Source organism: Dendrobates tinctorius, unplaced genomic scaffold (genome assembly GCF_039654945.1).
Source record: "Dendrobates tinctorius isolate UK_male_01 unplaced genomic scaffold, ASM3965494v1 ptg000232l, whole genome shotgun sequence".
Lineage (NCBI taxonomy): Eukaryota > Metazoa > Chordata > Amphibia > Anura > Dendrobatidae > Dendrobates > Dendrobates tinctorius.
Genome location: NW_027361899.1, coordinates 6,034,740 through 6,051,290, shown reverse-complemented (window position 1 = coordinate 6,051,290; position 16,551 = coordinate 6,034,740). Strand labels below are relative to the sequence as shown.

The window sequence follows — 16,551 nt, the reverse complement described above, 5'->3', positions numbered from 1 at the left end:
TGCTCAGCCCTGCACTTAACCCTCCACCCTCCACCCAGTGAGAAGTCACCACCAAAGCTCCCACACAAATAATGACAGACAGGGAGAACTTAAACTGCACTGCGCCGCACACACACAGGAATAAACAGTAATGTGAACCGGGCACAACTAAACACAAATATGGGAAGGAGAAAGGATAACGACGGATCATACGACACCAGATATGAATCTCTCTCTCTTGAACACCTCCACTCCAGACCGGAACCACTTGGTATGAAACACAAGCTATAATCGGCGACGCCCATAGGCCAGCATGACTATTTAAAGACCGTGGGCGTGACTAACCATCCAACCTGGTCTCCAGCAGGATTAACCCCCGAGAGCCTGAAGATCAGGCCGGCGCCACTGAGGCTATAGTGGCTGGAGGTGGAACTACCTCTGCCTGCCGGATGCTGTGGTGTGAACAGCGTCCGACATGACAGTACCCCGTCTTCTACGAGGGACCCCAGGGCCCTCAAGACTCATAGGACCCGGCTTGTCCGGATGACGACGGTGAAAAGAACTGACCAGCCGATCCGCATGTATGTCTGAGGCTGGAACCCAAGACCTCTCCTCTGGACCATACCCCCGCCAGTGCACCAAATACTGAAGAGTACGGCGTACTACTCGAGAGTCCACTACCTTGGCGACCTCGAACTCTAACTCGCCATCCACCATGACTGGAGGTGGCATCGGCGTTGTGTCCACAGAGCCTACCACCTTTTTCAATAAAGCCCTGTGAAACACGTTGTGTATCTTGTACACTGCGGGAAGTTCCAACCGATAAGCCACTGGGTTAATAATGGCAGAAATCCTAAAAGGCCCAATAAACCTTGGACCCAGTTTTAAAGAAGGGATTTTGAGTTTTATGTTCTTCGTAGCTAACCACACCCATTCACCCACACACAGGTCCGGACCTGGCACGCGTCTACTGTCAGCCACCCGTTTGTACCTGGCACTCATGCTCAACAAACGCTGTTTCACCCGCCTCCAGACTGATGACAATTGGGCTCCTAGCTGATCCTCCTCCGGGACACCCCCGGAGTCACCCTGACGTAAGGTACAAAACTGAGGATGTTGACCGTACACACAAAAGAATGGAGACTCTCCTGATGACTCTTGGCGGTGATTATTTAATGCGAATTCGGCCAGAGGAAGGAAAGTAGACCACTCCTCCTGGTTGTCGGACACAAAGCATCGTAAATACTGTTCTAGATTTTGGTTCATGCGCTCAGTTTGTCCATTAGACTGTGGATGAAACGCCGATGAATGTGACAACTTGATCCCCAACCTTGAGCAAAAAGCTTTCCAAAACCTCGCCACAAATTGCGTACCCCTATCAGATACTATGTCAGATGGTACTCCGTGGAGTCTGACCACCTCCTTCACAAATACCTGAGCCAACGTCTTAGCATTGGGCAAAGAGGACAACGCCACAAAATGCGCCATCTTTGAAAAACGGTCAACCACCACCAGGATGACCGTGTTCCCTGCCGAGGCTGGCAAGTCAGTGATAAAATCCATGGAGATTTCTGTCCATGGCCTATTGGGTACCCCCAGAGGCTGTAGCGTGCCAGCAGGACGGGTTCGGGGTGACTTAGCCCTAGCGCACGTGATGCAAGCTGCCACGTACGAGACCACGTCCTGCCGGATTTTGGGCCACCAGAAACGACGCGATACCAGCTCTAAGGTGCCCTTCACCCCTGGGTGACCAGCCAGTACCGAATCGTGGTGTTCCTTCAACACCTTAGGCCGAAGATGCAGGGGTACAAATGATTTGTTGGCGGGAAGTCCTGGTGGTACCTCCTCTTGGGCCTCGGCAATCTCCGCCTCTACCTCAGTCGTGAGAGCCGAGACCACTACCCCTTTCTGGAGGATGGGTACCGGCTCTTCCCGAGGTTCTCCCCCCGGAAAACACCTAGACAAAGCATCCGCCTTGGTGTTTTTAGCCCCGGGACGGTACGTCACAAGAAAATTGAAACGAGTAAAAAACAATGCCCAGCGAGCCTGCCTAGGAGACAGACGCTTGGCCGACTCCAGGTAGAGCAGATTCTTATGGTCGGTGATAACTGTGACCTGGTGAGCCGCCCCCTCCAAGAAGTGTCGCCATTCCTCAAAAGCCAGTTTGATGGCCAACAACTCCCTGTTGCCGATATCATAATTCCGTTCGGCCGGCGACAACTTCTTGGAGAAGTAGGCGCATGGATGCATCTCGCTCAAGGACGAGCCTTGAGACAGTACTGCCCCCACTCCCACCTCCGACGCATCAACCTCTACCACAAAAGGTTTAGACACGTCTGGTTGCACCAGAATGGGGGCTGAAGCAAAACTATTCTTCAGACGCTCAAATGCACGTATAGCCACCTCAGGCCAGTTCGCCAGATCGGCACCCTTTTTTGTCATGTCCGTGAGCGGTTTGGCGACAGTCGAAAAGTGTTTTATAAATTTCCTATAATAATTCGCAAACCCAAGGAACCGCTGGAGTGCTTTCAGACTCTCCGGCCTCTCCCATTGCAACACCGCTTGCACCTTAGCGGTGTCCATTTTAAAACCAGCTGCGGACACAATATATCCCAAAAAGGGCAACTCCTGGACAAAAAATAAACATTTTTCCAGCTTAGCATAGAGCTGGTTCTCCCGGAGCAACTGTAACACCTGCCTAACATGCTGCAAATGAGTGTCCCGATCGCTAGAATAAATGAGGATATCATCCAGGTATACAATCACAAATCTCCCCAGGACATGAGCAAAGACATCATTAATAAAATGTTGGAAAACGGCAGGCGCGGTGGTCAACCCAAACGGCATAACCAGACTCTCAAAATGACCCTCAGGAGTGTTAAACGCCGTCTTCCACTCATCCCCCTGACGGACCCTTATGAGGTTATACGCCCCCCTGAGGTCCAGCTTGGAAAACCATTTTGCCCCCGCTACCTGGTTGAACAAATCCGGGATCAACGGCATTGGGTAGGGATCACGGATAGTAATCTGGTTTAACTCTCGGAAATCCAGACACGGGCGTAACCCCCCATCTTTCTTCTTAATGAAGAAAAACCCCGCGGCTACAGGCGAGGACGAAGGCCGGATGTGACCTTTACTCAGACTCTCCGCGATGTAGTCTTTCAGAGCTTGTCTCTCAGGACCAGAAATATTAAACATCCTGGCCTTAGGTAATTTGGCCCCGGGTTTTAACCTAATAGCACAGTCATAGGCTCTATGTGGAGGCAGTTCTGAGCAACCCTTCTCAGAGAAAACATCCGCGAAATCCTGCAAAGCCTCCGGCAGGCTGGGAGTCACGGCGGACACACATGTGGCCAAGCAATTGTCTTGGCAGAAACCACTCCATTGTACTATGTCCTGAGTTTTCCAATCAATTACCGGGTTGTGCCTGGACAGCCATGGAAAACCCAGGACCATTTGAGCTGGGAGATTACGGAGGACCCTACATGTAACCGACTCAGAATGTAGGACCCCAATGTGGAGTTTCACCTCTGCCACAAACTCAGTAATCTCCCCTTGAGGGAGGGGAACAGCATTAATGGTCACCACCTGTATGGGGTGAGGAAGTTTTTCAATCTTAAACCCGGCGGTGTGTGCAAACTCCTCATCTATGAGATTGGTGGCGGAACCGCTATCCACGAACACTGATATAGGTAGCTCTCTGCCGGCGACAATAACCTTGGCAGGGAGCATACATTGAGATACCATCATGGAGGATATGCATACGCTCAGTTGGGTCTCCTCCATACCCTCTGAGCTTAACAGTTTTCCGCCGGTGTGACCCTCTTAGGTAGTACCGGGCAAACGTTAACATAATGACCACCTTTACCACAGTAGAAACATGCTCCAGACTTCCGGACTCCCGGAGCGCGAGGCTGAACCTGTGCCACGCCAGCAATCTGCATAGGTTCAAGGGACTCATCTACTTCAACCACACCTGCACCTCTGTTTTCCCCCAGAGGTAGCGTCTCCTGTGCCCCCTGACGAAAACGGCGATCAATACGTATCACCAAACTCATGGCAGACTCCAATGATGCCGGAGTCTCATACATCAGGAGGGCTTGTTTCACCCTCCCTGATACCCCATGAATAAACTGGCTCCGCAGTGCTGGGTCATTCCACTGTGTGTCTACAGCCCAGCGGCGAAATTCCGAACAATAGTCTTCTGCCAAGCGCTCCCCCTGGCGGAGGGCGCGGATTTTAGATTCCGCTAGAGCCAGTCGGTCAGGGTCATCGTAAATGAGCCCGAGGGCAGAAAAAACATTATCGACCGAATGAAATGTAGCAGAGTCAGGTGGTAAGGAAAATGCCCATGCTTGGGGGTCACCACTCAGTAATGACAACACCAGCCCTACTCGCTGGGCCTCATTACCTGAGGATATTGGCCGCATGCGGAAGTATAATTTGCAGGCCTCCCGAAATACAACAAATTTGCGGCGATCGCCTGAAAATCGTTCTGGCAGCGGAAACTTCGGCTCTGCACCGATACCTGCAGATGCCGTTTGCACCTTTGCTACTACCAGGCCCTGCTGCTGAACTGCCCCATTCAACTCGGAGACCTGTATGGACAGCGCCGCCAACTGGCGGGTTATGGAATCTAATGGATCCATGGACTCCTGAAAAAATGTGGGCCGATTATAATGTCACGGGGGCTTAGTTCAACTAAGGCTGAAATACCCGGGGCCCCTGTGGTGTCCCTTTACTAGGGGAAACCCTGTCTGACCCTCAACCCAGGGTTTTTGCTGAAGGTGCAAATGCCTGAGCCTCCGACCTTTCCTTATCTCCTGCTCAGCCCTGCACTTAACCCTCCACCCTCCACCCAGTGAGAAGTCACCACCAAAGCTCCCACACAAATAATGACAGACAGGGAGAACTTAAACTGCACTGCGCCGCACACACACAGGAATAAACAGTAATGTGAACCGGGCACAACTAAACACAAATATGGGAAGGAGAAAGGATAACGACGGATCATACGACACCAGATATGAATCTCTCTCTCTTGAACACCTCCACTCCAGACCGGAACCACTTGGTATGAAACACAAGCTATAATCGGCGACGCCCATAGGCCAGCATGACTATTTAAAGACCGTGGGCGTGACTAACCATCCAACCTGGTCTCCAGCAGGATTAACCCCCGAGAGCCTGAAGATCAGGCCGGCGCCACTGAGGCTATAGTGGCTGGAGGTGGAACTACCTCTGCCTGCCGGATGCTGTGGTGTGAACAGCGTCCGACATGACACTAGCCCAACCATTTGCACACACCATGCTGCCACCAGCCACAATTCACTTAATCAAAGAGTTAATTAAGAGGGTCCGTGGCAAACCCCCAAATTAGTAGCGATTATCTAAAAAAGGCGCATAGTTCGTTTCTTAGAGCATGAAGACAGACTGATAATTTTATCATTTATTCCCAAAATGTGGGCAGTGATTGCACGGATAAAAGTTGTTACAAAGTTGAGACATTAAATATGTACATTACAAATATAAAAATAACATGGATGAAAAAACAGAAATTACACTTACAGTTGCTTATGGTTCTTTAGGCAACCCATGTGGCTCAGGGGAGGGGCAGCCAACCACACATCCCCGGACATCTGCAGGTCTTTCTAGCATGGCATCTGCAGCTTCAACTGAGGAATTGTAAGGGAGGGGTACCTTATAGCCTAGGGTCGGTTACATCACGAAAGGGGCAGTCTGAGGGAAGTTCAGTCCCCCTTTCTCCAAGTTGCCATTTAACTAAGAAACTTATGTAATTATTATTTCTCTGCCGCGAGGGAGGTGCACGCTAGAGCTTCTTTAATATCTCTCATTGTTTTATTTCACCCGCATGTCTCAGACAAAGAAATGCTGTCCCTTAACTAATCAACATTCCTTTCTACAATAGGAAATGGACGGTGTCCTGTTACCAAATGCAGGCAGAAAGCTGTAAGTGAATAAGGAGAGAGAAACAAAAGGAGGGGGGCTGCAGCTGTGTGACAAGGAGATTTTCTCCTAGAATGGAGGATCCTGGAAGGTTCCAACAAAATCATGCCTTACAGTACATTACACTTTTATCCCGATTGCCATCTCACCAGGGCAATCGGGAAGAGCTAAGAGGCTTAGGCCCCTTTCACACATCAGGTTTTTACATTCAGTCACAATCCGTCGTTTTTTGAAAAAAAACGGATCTGGCGAGTGATGCTGCTGGATCCGTTTTTTTCTAATAGACTTGTATTTTTGGAAATTCAAAAACTGAAAATTGGGGCGTGCAATATTATTTTTCCCTTTTACTTTCAGTGCAACAAACTCACTCCAGAAGTTCATTGTGGATCTCTGAATGATCCAATGTTGTCCTAAATGACTAATGATGATAAATATAATCCACCTGTGTGTAATTAAGTCTCCGTATAAATGCACCTGCTCTGTGATAGTCTCACGGTTCTGTTTGAAGCACAGAGAGCATCATGAAGACCAAGGAACACAACAGGCAGGTCCGTGATACTGTTGTGAAGTTTAAAGCCGAATTTGGATACAAAATGATTTCCAAAACTTTAAACATCCCAAGGAGCACTGTGCAAGCGATCATATTGAAATGGAAGGCGTATCATACACTGCAAATCTACCAAGACCCGGCCGTCCCTCTACACTTCATCGCAAACAAGGAGAAGACTGATCAGAGATGCAGCCAATAGGCCCATGATCACTCTGGATGAACTGCAGAGATCTACAGCTGAGGTGGGACAGTCTGTCCATAGGACAACAATCAGTCGTACACTGCACAAATCTGGCCTTTATGGAAAAGTGGCAAAAAGAAAGCCATTTCTCAAAGCTATCCATAAAAAGTGTCGTTTAAAGTTTGCAACAAGCCACCTGGGAGACACACCAAACATGTGGAAGAAGGAGCTCTGGTCAGATTAAACCAAAATCTAACTTTTTGGCAACAATGCCAAACAATATGTTTGGCGTAAAGGCAACACAGCTCATCATCCTAACACACCATCCCCACTGTCAAACATGGTGGTGACAGCATCATGTTTTGGGCCTGCTATTCTTCAGCAGGGACAGGGAAGATGGTTAAAATTGATGGGAAGATGGATGGAGCCAAATACAGGACCATTCTTGAAGAAAACCTGTAGGAGTCTGCAAAAGACCTGAGACTGGGACGGAGATTTGTCTTCCAACAAGACAATGATCCCAAACATAAAGCAAATTCTACAATGGAATGGTTCACAAATAAACGTCTCCAGGTGTTAGAATGGTCAAGTCACAGTCCAGACCTGAATCCAATCGAGAATCTGTGGAAAGAGCTGAAAACTGCTGTTCACAAACGATCTCCATCCAACCTCACTGAGCTCGAGCTGTTTGCCAAGGAAGAATGGGCGAGAATTTCAGTCTCTCGATGTACAAAACTGATAGAGACATACCCCAAGAGACTGCAGCTGTAATCGCAGCAAAAGGTGGCGCAACAAAGTATTAAAGGGGTTGTCCGGGCTTTACACATAATCTCAGTACATATCTGGGCTGCAGAATGCTGACAATAAGTAATTTACCTTCTGTGGCCAGTTTGCAGCTTTTGCTAGATATCATCTCTTGCTTGTAAGAAAAACGTCCAGGGGGGTGTGTTCTGGCATTGAAATGAGAACTGGTCGTGACTGCAGCTCTGGGTGTAACTGGAGTACAATACATTAGGTAAGATTACGGGTACAATAAACCAGCCGGTATTACAGGCATGCTACACCAGCCTGTGTTATGGACACGATGCACCAGGCTGTATTTCGGACATGCTACACCAGGCTGTTAGAGCACCAGGCTCTGAAGACAAAATGGTGGCGCAACACATGACCCGGCCTTTATAAAGACCGGGTCATGTGGTGAGCTGGTCAATCACAGACATACCAATACTTGAGATGGCTGTGATTGGGCCGCATGTGACCACAGCATTAGAGCTTGTTGATTGGCTGTGCTGCAGCCTTTCAACAAGCTTTATTAGCCTGCCAAAACTGAGCAGTAACACGGACTTCCGTTTCGAAGTCCGTGTTCGGGGTTTGGTAGCGAACACTAGGTGTCAGAAATGAACCACTAACTTTAATGTTCGGTTTCGCTCATCCCTACTGCTATGTACTCCTCTTCTGTCATTATTCCTTCCATCTCCATTAATTGAATACCAAGTCTGGATGAACTGTGTGCTCACTAAAAGACATAATTTAAAGGGGTTTTTCTTTAATTTACCAAGGGTGGAAATCTATGTAAAAGAAAGAAAAAAACAGAAATTCCCCCTGAAATTCCTTTCCTCCCTGCTCCAATGCCGCAGCTCTGATGGTCTACACTGGGACAGGAAGTAATGGTGTCCTGACTCCTGACCACCGGACTCTGCAGCCAATCAGTGGCCTTAGCTGTCAGCTAAATGGTGGTCATGGACATCATCACTTTCGATCCTGGTGTAGACCCGTCAGCAACAGGGTTTGATGGCCGTCTGTAACCATGGAGACACATTGGTCAGCATAGCGGCTGTATGCACTCACTAGTTTTGTACTTCTATATCCTTTGAAGTGAATCTATTTTGCATTGCTCCGCAGCATACGAAAATCCTTGTGAGGGCTGCTCTGAGTTTCTCTTGGTTTTATCTACCCAGTATACTTTGCATTAATAATGCCGACAGTGATGGTTTTCATTATAATTTGATGCACCTTTTTTTATATATGGATTTTTTTTCAAAAAATTATATAATATATACTGTATATATTTCCATATGTAAACATATCCTAAGACTCCTGCATTTGTAATTTCCTAAGAAATGTTGATGTTGGACTTGCTGATATGGACAGAAGAATATTAGCACATTCACAGTCATCACATCGACGGCTTTTTAATTTTTATGTCAATATCAGTAGTTTTTATGAGAAACCATTTGGCTGAACACATAGGTCAGCGCTTCATGTATATTAAACACCGGTTATACACAGAATATAATGCACTTGTGACATTTTCATTTCCACCATTTACTGTTCATAGTAAAATAATGAATTTACTGTATTACACGGCTTGTCATGGTTACGGGGGTAACCAATGTTCTTCACCGCACCGTGCTCATCAAATAAAGTGAATTATCGAAATGTCCTGACGGTAACTGAATCACGCCATTGTGTTTCATTTTCTAGTAATGTTATCTTAAATCTGACTTTTACTTTTTTTTTTCTACCTATACTGGCAGATAAAGATATATAGAGACCAGTACTTTCCATCTGAGCACACGAATATGGAGGATGACCTGGAATCAGGTTTACTGGTCCTCTAGTGATAATCTCCTGCTGATAACACTGTGATTACATCAAAACTACAGCAAGCATGTGTACAGAGCCTCTACCGGCAATGATACGTCAAACTCATAATATCTCAGGGATGGAAGTCAAGAATAAGGTATTTAAAATTTCATTATTTGCTGATGACGTTTTACTGACCCTCACCAAACTTCATATAACATTCCCTAACCTCATAGTCACTTTGAAGGAGTATGGACAGCTGTCGGGATATAAATTAAAACAGAGGCCTAACCCTTGAACATTCCCCCTATTATCCTTGACTATTTAAATACAAACTTTAAATTTAGATGGAAAACCGAGGTTATTAAACGCTTGGGGGTTAATCTGTCCTCTTCCTAAAACAATTTAGATAACGGTAACTCTCCGTCTCTTTTTGGAGAGTTGAGGAGGCTTTTGACTAAGTGGAGGCCACTTTCGCTCTCACTGATTGGCCGGATAGCTTCAGTTAAGATAACTCTCCTGCCTAAGCTACTTTATTATTTTGAGACTCTCCCCACTAAGGTCCCCCTTGGGAAAATTAGGTCTCTCCAAGCTGCTATAATGAAGTTCATATGGAACGAAAGACGCCATAGAACATCCAAAAGTGTTCCCACATCTCCTACATCACAAGGGGGCTTGTCTGTTCCGGATATCGTTAAATACTATTGGGCAGCATTCCTGAGGAGGATTCCCTCGTGGGCTTCATTATGGGCTTCCAATATCTGGACTGAAATAGAAAAGATAAGGTTGGCTCGATCCACCCGAACTCCCTTTTACGGTCGACAGATACCATTTACTTTGTTGGGCCCTGTGCAGTTTACGAGGGATCTGTGGCTCTCATGTGCAGGGCGTTTTGGTTTGGTCTCTCCCACTTCCCCAATGATATCTTTTATATACCAGCCTCTGATTCCAAACATTCTGGAACCGACAATCGTCCACCCGTGGATTTCAGCAGGATTATTTAGATTTGCAGATTTGGTGGATAGAAACACATTGGAAATTCTCTCGTTTGATGATATAAAATCTTAATTTGCTCTAACAGAGTTCTTCCAGTTCATGCAGATTAAGCACCTGGCGTCTTCACTATAAAGCTCATTGAAGGTTTCTCAGCCAACAAAATTTGAGAGGCTTCGTAAGGAAGTCACGTCAACTAAAGGGTTAAAATCAGATATTTAGAGGATCTTGGGTTCTCCTACTGATCCCCCCTTGAAACATCCGTATATGGTTAGATGGGAGTCTCTTCTGGGAAGGACGTTGTCTCCCCAATGCTGGCAGAATATATGGGAAAAGGCGTCCAAATCCTCTATCTGCACCCTTTATAAGGAAAACCAATATCAAATGTTGATGTTTTGGTATCACACTCCAGAGCTCCTTCATAGACTGAACCACCAGCTCCCAAATATTTGTTGGCGTTGTTGCATTGCACCGGGTTCTCAGTTCCACATTTTGTGGTCTTGCCCTGGGCTGGCAGGATTTTGGGAAAAGGTGAAAACCTTAATACAAAAGGTTCTATATGTGGAGGTGTGAGCTGGACCCTGCTATATACCTACTAAATGTTTCCCATAGAGTGATGGAGAAGAATTTGACCAGACCGCTGCTACATCCGTTGACGGCAACTAGGTGTTTGAATGCCCTTCATTGGAGACAGACTACTCCCCCATCTTATCAGAAGGTTTTGGATAGAATAGCCGACATCTGCAGGATGGAGCACATGACAGCCTTAATGAATGCGAGTTTGGACAAATTTGAGTCCGTCTGGGCTCCCTGGGACTATTTTAGGGCCCAAAACAACAGTTAACAGCATGTTGGTTTTTGAACAAGTTTCTTCATCCCTTCCCTATCTGCATGTCTCATCTTATTTAGTATTGTGGTTTTATAAAAATTGTAATACGAGTATGGAGTCATCTTACCTTGGCAACATTTAGAACTGCTATTGCACTTTCTGTTTTTTTCTATTCTATTGCACAATATGTTTTGATGCCACTGGGGGAACGTTTTCCAAGAGTTCATTCTAATTGTAATCCATTCTTTCTGACCCTCTAATTTGTAAGCCAAATTGTGGTTCTTTTGTCTCATTTCTGATTGTAAAATTTAATAAAAACTACAGTTATTAAAAAAAAACTACAGCAAGCAGACGAGTAAGTGACACATCACTGGACTCAGTGTCTCTGCCTCTACATTATACTACTATCAGATTAGGTGGCAAAAACCTGGTAAAAAGATTCCTTTAAATGTATGGTTGTTACCTTTCTGTGTAGGAGAGAAGTGTCGTCTCTCACATCCCCTAGGGCCCAGTGCAACTATATGTGATGTAATCTGAGAGCAGTATTGTGCCCACTCCCGTCCAATAAAGCCAGCATGAGCCAGACCTCAGTAAGCGGTGGCACCTGTCCTGAACCCTGCAATAAATCGCAGCCTGTATTTCTCATTTCAGGTAATATCAGTAAATGCTGGACACAGAGGATGAGTGGTGAGTGGGCTTTAGGTCTCTCTCTTTGCATCGGTGTCTGTATGAGGCTTGCGTTGTGAGAGGGGAGAAACAGCTGCTGATTGAGTCACAGCACAACTTTCCAGGATCAAATCAAGATGACCCAATGTACTTAAGCTGGAGTCACACATAGCGACTTACCAGTGATCCCGACAACGATATCAACGTGTCAGGATCGCTGGTAAGTCGCTATGTGATCACTGGTGAGCTGTCAAACAGACAGCTTCACCAGCGATCAGCACAGCGATTCCAAGCGCCCGGCATCGCTGTGTTCGTTAGCGTTGATGCCATATCCCTGTAAAAAAATAGAATAAAAAATATTGTTATTCTCACCTTCCGACGTCCCGCGCAGCCATCCTGCCTCTCTCCACGCTCCGGTCCCAGTGATCCTTTGCAAGAATGACCGCGAGACTTCGCGATCCCGCGAGAACGGACGTCATCGCGGTCATTCTTGCAAAGGATTACTGGGACCGGAGCATGGAGAGAAGCAGGATGGCTGCGCGGGACGTCGGAAGGTGAGAATAACAATATTTTAAATTTTTTTTATTATTTTTTACAGCTGATCGCTGGTCTCCCGCCTGTCACACACAGCGATGCGTGGTGGCCAGCGGGAGACCAGCGACGAAAAATGTGTCCAGAGGTTTCTTGCAGCGATCAGCGATACCGGCAGGGGGGCCGGTCGCTGATTGCTGTCACACACAGCGATCTCGCTGGTGAGATCGCTGTTGTGTCACAAAAATTGTGACTCAGCAGCGATCTCGCTAGCGAGATTGCTATGTGCGACTCCCGCTTTAGAGAGCTATAAACAAAAAAAAAACAACATAGCTATATTATAATAGTATTAGACATCTGCATGCACCCTGGGATGGTGGATATTTTCTTGCAGTAATAGGTGCACTATAAGGCTACGTTCCCACAATCAGTATTTGGTGACTTTTTTGACGTTGCAGAATTTCCGCACCATTTCTCCACCTTTTATGTAAATTAGGTTACTTACATTTTTTCATTGCCTTTTTCTGAGGGCGTGTTTTAACATGCGTTTATATGGTATTTTTGAAACTTAGCGGGAATTGACATTCTTACATGCAGATTACATGTGATTTTGATATGTTTATGTAGTGGGAATGCGCTAAAAACGCATGAGCATTTTTTACCAGTGGATTTTCCACATCTATTGCAAGTCTATGGGGATATTACGTACAAAAACTTGGCGTACATGCAAGAAAAATTAACATGCTGTGGATTGGAAACACGCACTGTAGGTGAGCTTACGCAGCATAAAAAAGAAGCACAGTGGGCATGGGATTACTAGAAATCCCATCCACTGTGCTGGTACTGTAAAACGCTGCATTTTTGTAGAAGTAAAAATATGCAGTGTCAAAATCGCGATAAAACTCATCGTGCAAACAGCAATGTTCAGCACACCCGCTTAGTTTTGGAAGTTGGCAGTTTTTCACTTAACATCTTTCTGATGTCTTTTCTGATGTGGCGTTTTTTTAAATATTGTATGTATTAATAAAGCTGAAGAATGGTCGGGTCACTTTTTTAAACCGTTTTGCTGCTTTGCAAATGTGAAGCGGTTAAAAGAAGTAACAAAAAAATCCGGGACATATTCACAGCAAGTCGCTTTTGCATTGCTGCACATTATGCGAATTCCTTTTGGGGTATTTTTTACTACTTTTTCAATTAGTTTTCAAACAAGATCTTCCTGAAAAAGACGCAGTGTGCGCTTATACTAATACTACGTGTGCTGGTATAAAGTATGCAGCCCCGCACGCTTAGAAGAACGCAGCAGCTACCTGTTCATCTGACATATCAGCACTCTGCTTTGTTCGCTCCATCTAATCTTCTCTCCGCTGAGACCTTCGGTCAGGGCTGATGCATTTTCTATTTTCTTTCTGCAAAGTTCTACCTCACGGAGAAGATTCTAGGAGAATAAATCGTAAGCGTGTATTACAACAGTCAATCACATTTTTCTTTATGGGGTTGGAAGCTTCATTTTTTATATACGGTAAGTAATGTGTTACAAACAATACATACAACATACCAATGTAATTTTATTCCAAGTTTACCTAATTTCTTGCATAGTAATGTGAAGCCCCCTGGTCAATGAAGACGCACGCATGGCAGGGAACTGGCCTTCTTTACATGGCCGCTAAAGGAGGGACACGTGACCAAACCGATCCATTAGATTCCTCCATTGTAAAGAAAGTGCAGTGCAGAGTCTTTTTTGTACAGTATATTCTTATATGCCAGGATTAAAGTCTTTACATCGGTAACGAATCAGCTGCTGATGTCGCACCGTCTTACCACGGTTCTAATGGCATTTCAATAACGGACGATGGATCTGAACGTTTTTGGGGATCTGAGCCGTCCTTTTCCAGTTTTGCTTGTCACTGGAGAGCGGCTGATGGTCCGTCATTTCTTTGTCTGTAAAAGGTGTCTGTCTTTATGAGGACAATGAAAGGACAGATAAAATATTTCATCTCCGCCGCCAGTTTTTCCAACTTTTTTTGTTAAATTCTCTTTTTATTAATGTATAATTGATAGATGGTAAGTACAAGTCGCACATACAGTACAGACCAAATGTTTGGACACACCTGTGGATTAACACATGTGGAATGGGGTGCTACACCAGATGACCTGGCCTCCACAGTCACCAGACCTGAACCTAATCGAGATGGTTTGGGGTGAGCTGGACTGCAGAGTGAAGGCAAAAGGGCCAGGGGAAGAGTCTTGAGGAGATCATCTGCATATTCCCAGTGCCTTCTGGGATAAGTGAAGAGTCTCCGCGAGCTCAACGATCACTGGGTTTTGGCTGTTGCAGCTGAAAAGAGGAAATCGGAAAACCAGGGGAAGAGTCTTGAGGAGATCATCTGCATATTCCCAGTGCCTTCTGAGATAAGTGAAGAGTCTCCGCGAGCTCAACGATCACTGGGTTTTGGCTGTTGCAGCTGAAAAGAGGAAATCGGAAAACCAGGGGAAGAGTCTTGAGGAGATCATCTGCATATTCCCAGTGCCTTCTGGGATAAGTGAAGAGTCTCCGCGAGCTCAACGATCACTGGGTTTTGGCTGTTGCAGCTGAAAAGAGGAAATCGGAAAACCAGGGGAAGAGTCTTGAGGAGATCATCTGCATATTCCCAGTGCCTTCTGGGATAAGTGAAGAGTCTCCGCGAGCTTATCCGATTTCCTCTTTTCAGCTGCAACAGTTTTGGCTGTTGCAGCTGAAAAGAGGGAATCGGAATTTCGGCTCATCTTTCATCGTTTTTAAGAAATCTCAATATGGAAGAGGCCAGGAGCCATTTGGTGAGCTGCATTTCTTGCTACATGTTCACAGACTTACCAGTGGAAAAGCCAAACTTCACATGCCACAAATGCAAGCTTGTGTCCCTGTTGGAGGAAAAGTTGCAAAGTCTCGAAGAGAGGTTAGCTACGTTGAAGATCATTAAGGAAGGTGAAGAGTTCTTGGACAGAGCAGAATTATCTCTTCATGTTACAGAAAGAGAAGAAATTCGAAGTGCACCTGAAGAAACAGAGGAATGGAGACATGTGACCCAGAGAAGCAGGAGGATCAGGAGGCAGTCAGCACCCATACTCCTCAGGAACCAGTACCAGGCTCTCACGCAGGAAACCAATGAAGAAATACATCAGGATAAGACTTTGCCCACAAACAGCAACCTTGTGCGCCTTCAGAGTCCTCCTGGATGGAGAAAGAAAAATGTTGTGAAGAAGAAACGGAGAGTGGTGGTCATGGGGGATTCCCTGTTGAGAGGAACAGAGGCCGCTATCTGCAGACTGGATATAACTTCAAGAGAAATGTGCTGTCTTCCAGGTGCAAAAATTAAAGATGTGTCTGACAGGATATCAGGACTCTTCAGACCTACAGATGACTACCCATTCCTGCTACTACATGTGGGGACAAATGACACCGCAAGAAACGACCTGGAAACCATCTGCAGAGACTTTGAAGACATAGGCAAGAAAGTGAAAGAACTGGGAGCGCAGGTGGTCTTCTCTTCCATCCTCCCAGTGGATGGCCATGGAACAAGGAGGTGGAATAAGATTCTGCAGGTGAACAACTGGCTACGTCGATGGTGCCGTCAGCAACGATTTGGATTTCTGGATCACGGAGTGAGGTACCTTTACGATGGACTACTTGCTAGAGATGGGGTGCACCTTACGAAGACTGGAAAACATGTATTTGGAAGTCGTCTTGCTACACTTGTAAAGAGAGCTTTAAACTAGAACAACATGGGAAGGGAAGCAAAAGACTAGAAAAAGCCATACACCTGACAAATGCTATTGAGAACTCTGCTATTAGAAGTGGAAAGGAAGAACAAAGACAAAAGAATCTAATTAATAAAAATATTGGAGAAAGAGAAACCAATCACAAACTAAAATGTTTCTATACTAATGCACAAAGCATGGGCAACAAACAAGGAGAATTGGAACTACTAACGCAGGAAAAGAAATATGATGTCATTGGAATCACTGAAACTTGGTGGGACAATACACATGATTGGAATACAAGACTAGAAGGATACAACTTATTTGCAAGAAACAGACTTGATAAACGAGGAGGGGGTGTCGCATTGTATGTTAGAAACGCGTATATCTGCACAGAGATTGAAGCTTCAGAGACTGGGAGATCTGTGGAAACTGTTTGTGTAAGAATACAAGGACAGAACAATGGAAAGGACACCATTGTAGGCATTTACTACAGGCCGCCTGTGCAAGCTGAAGATATGGATGAACTCTTTA

The 16,551-nt window shown here is 45.7% G+C and overlaps 1 protein-coding gene across 1 annotated transcript in view; it reads right to left on the bottom strand.

Annotated features, from left to right (window-relative positions):
• Nucleotides 1-16,551, bottom strand: part of DNAH8 (dynein axonemal heavy chain 8) — a 418,964-nt gene that overhangs the window by 83,249 nt on the left and 319,164 nt on the right. The window contains exon 72 of the mRNA XM_073556422.1: nucleotides 13,590-13,717. Coding sequence (XP_073412523.1) covers nucleotides 13,590-13,717 — 128 coding nt within the window. The remainder of the gene's footprint in view (nucleotides 1-13,589; nucleotides 13,718-16,551) is intronic.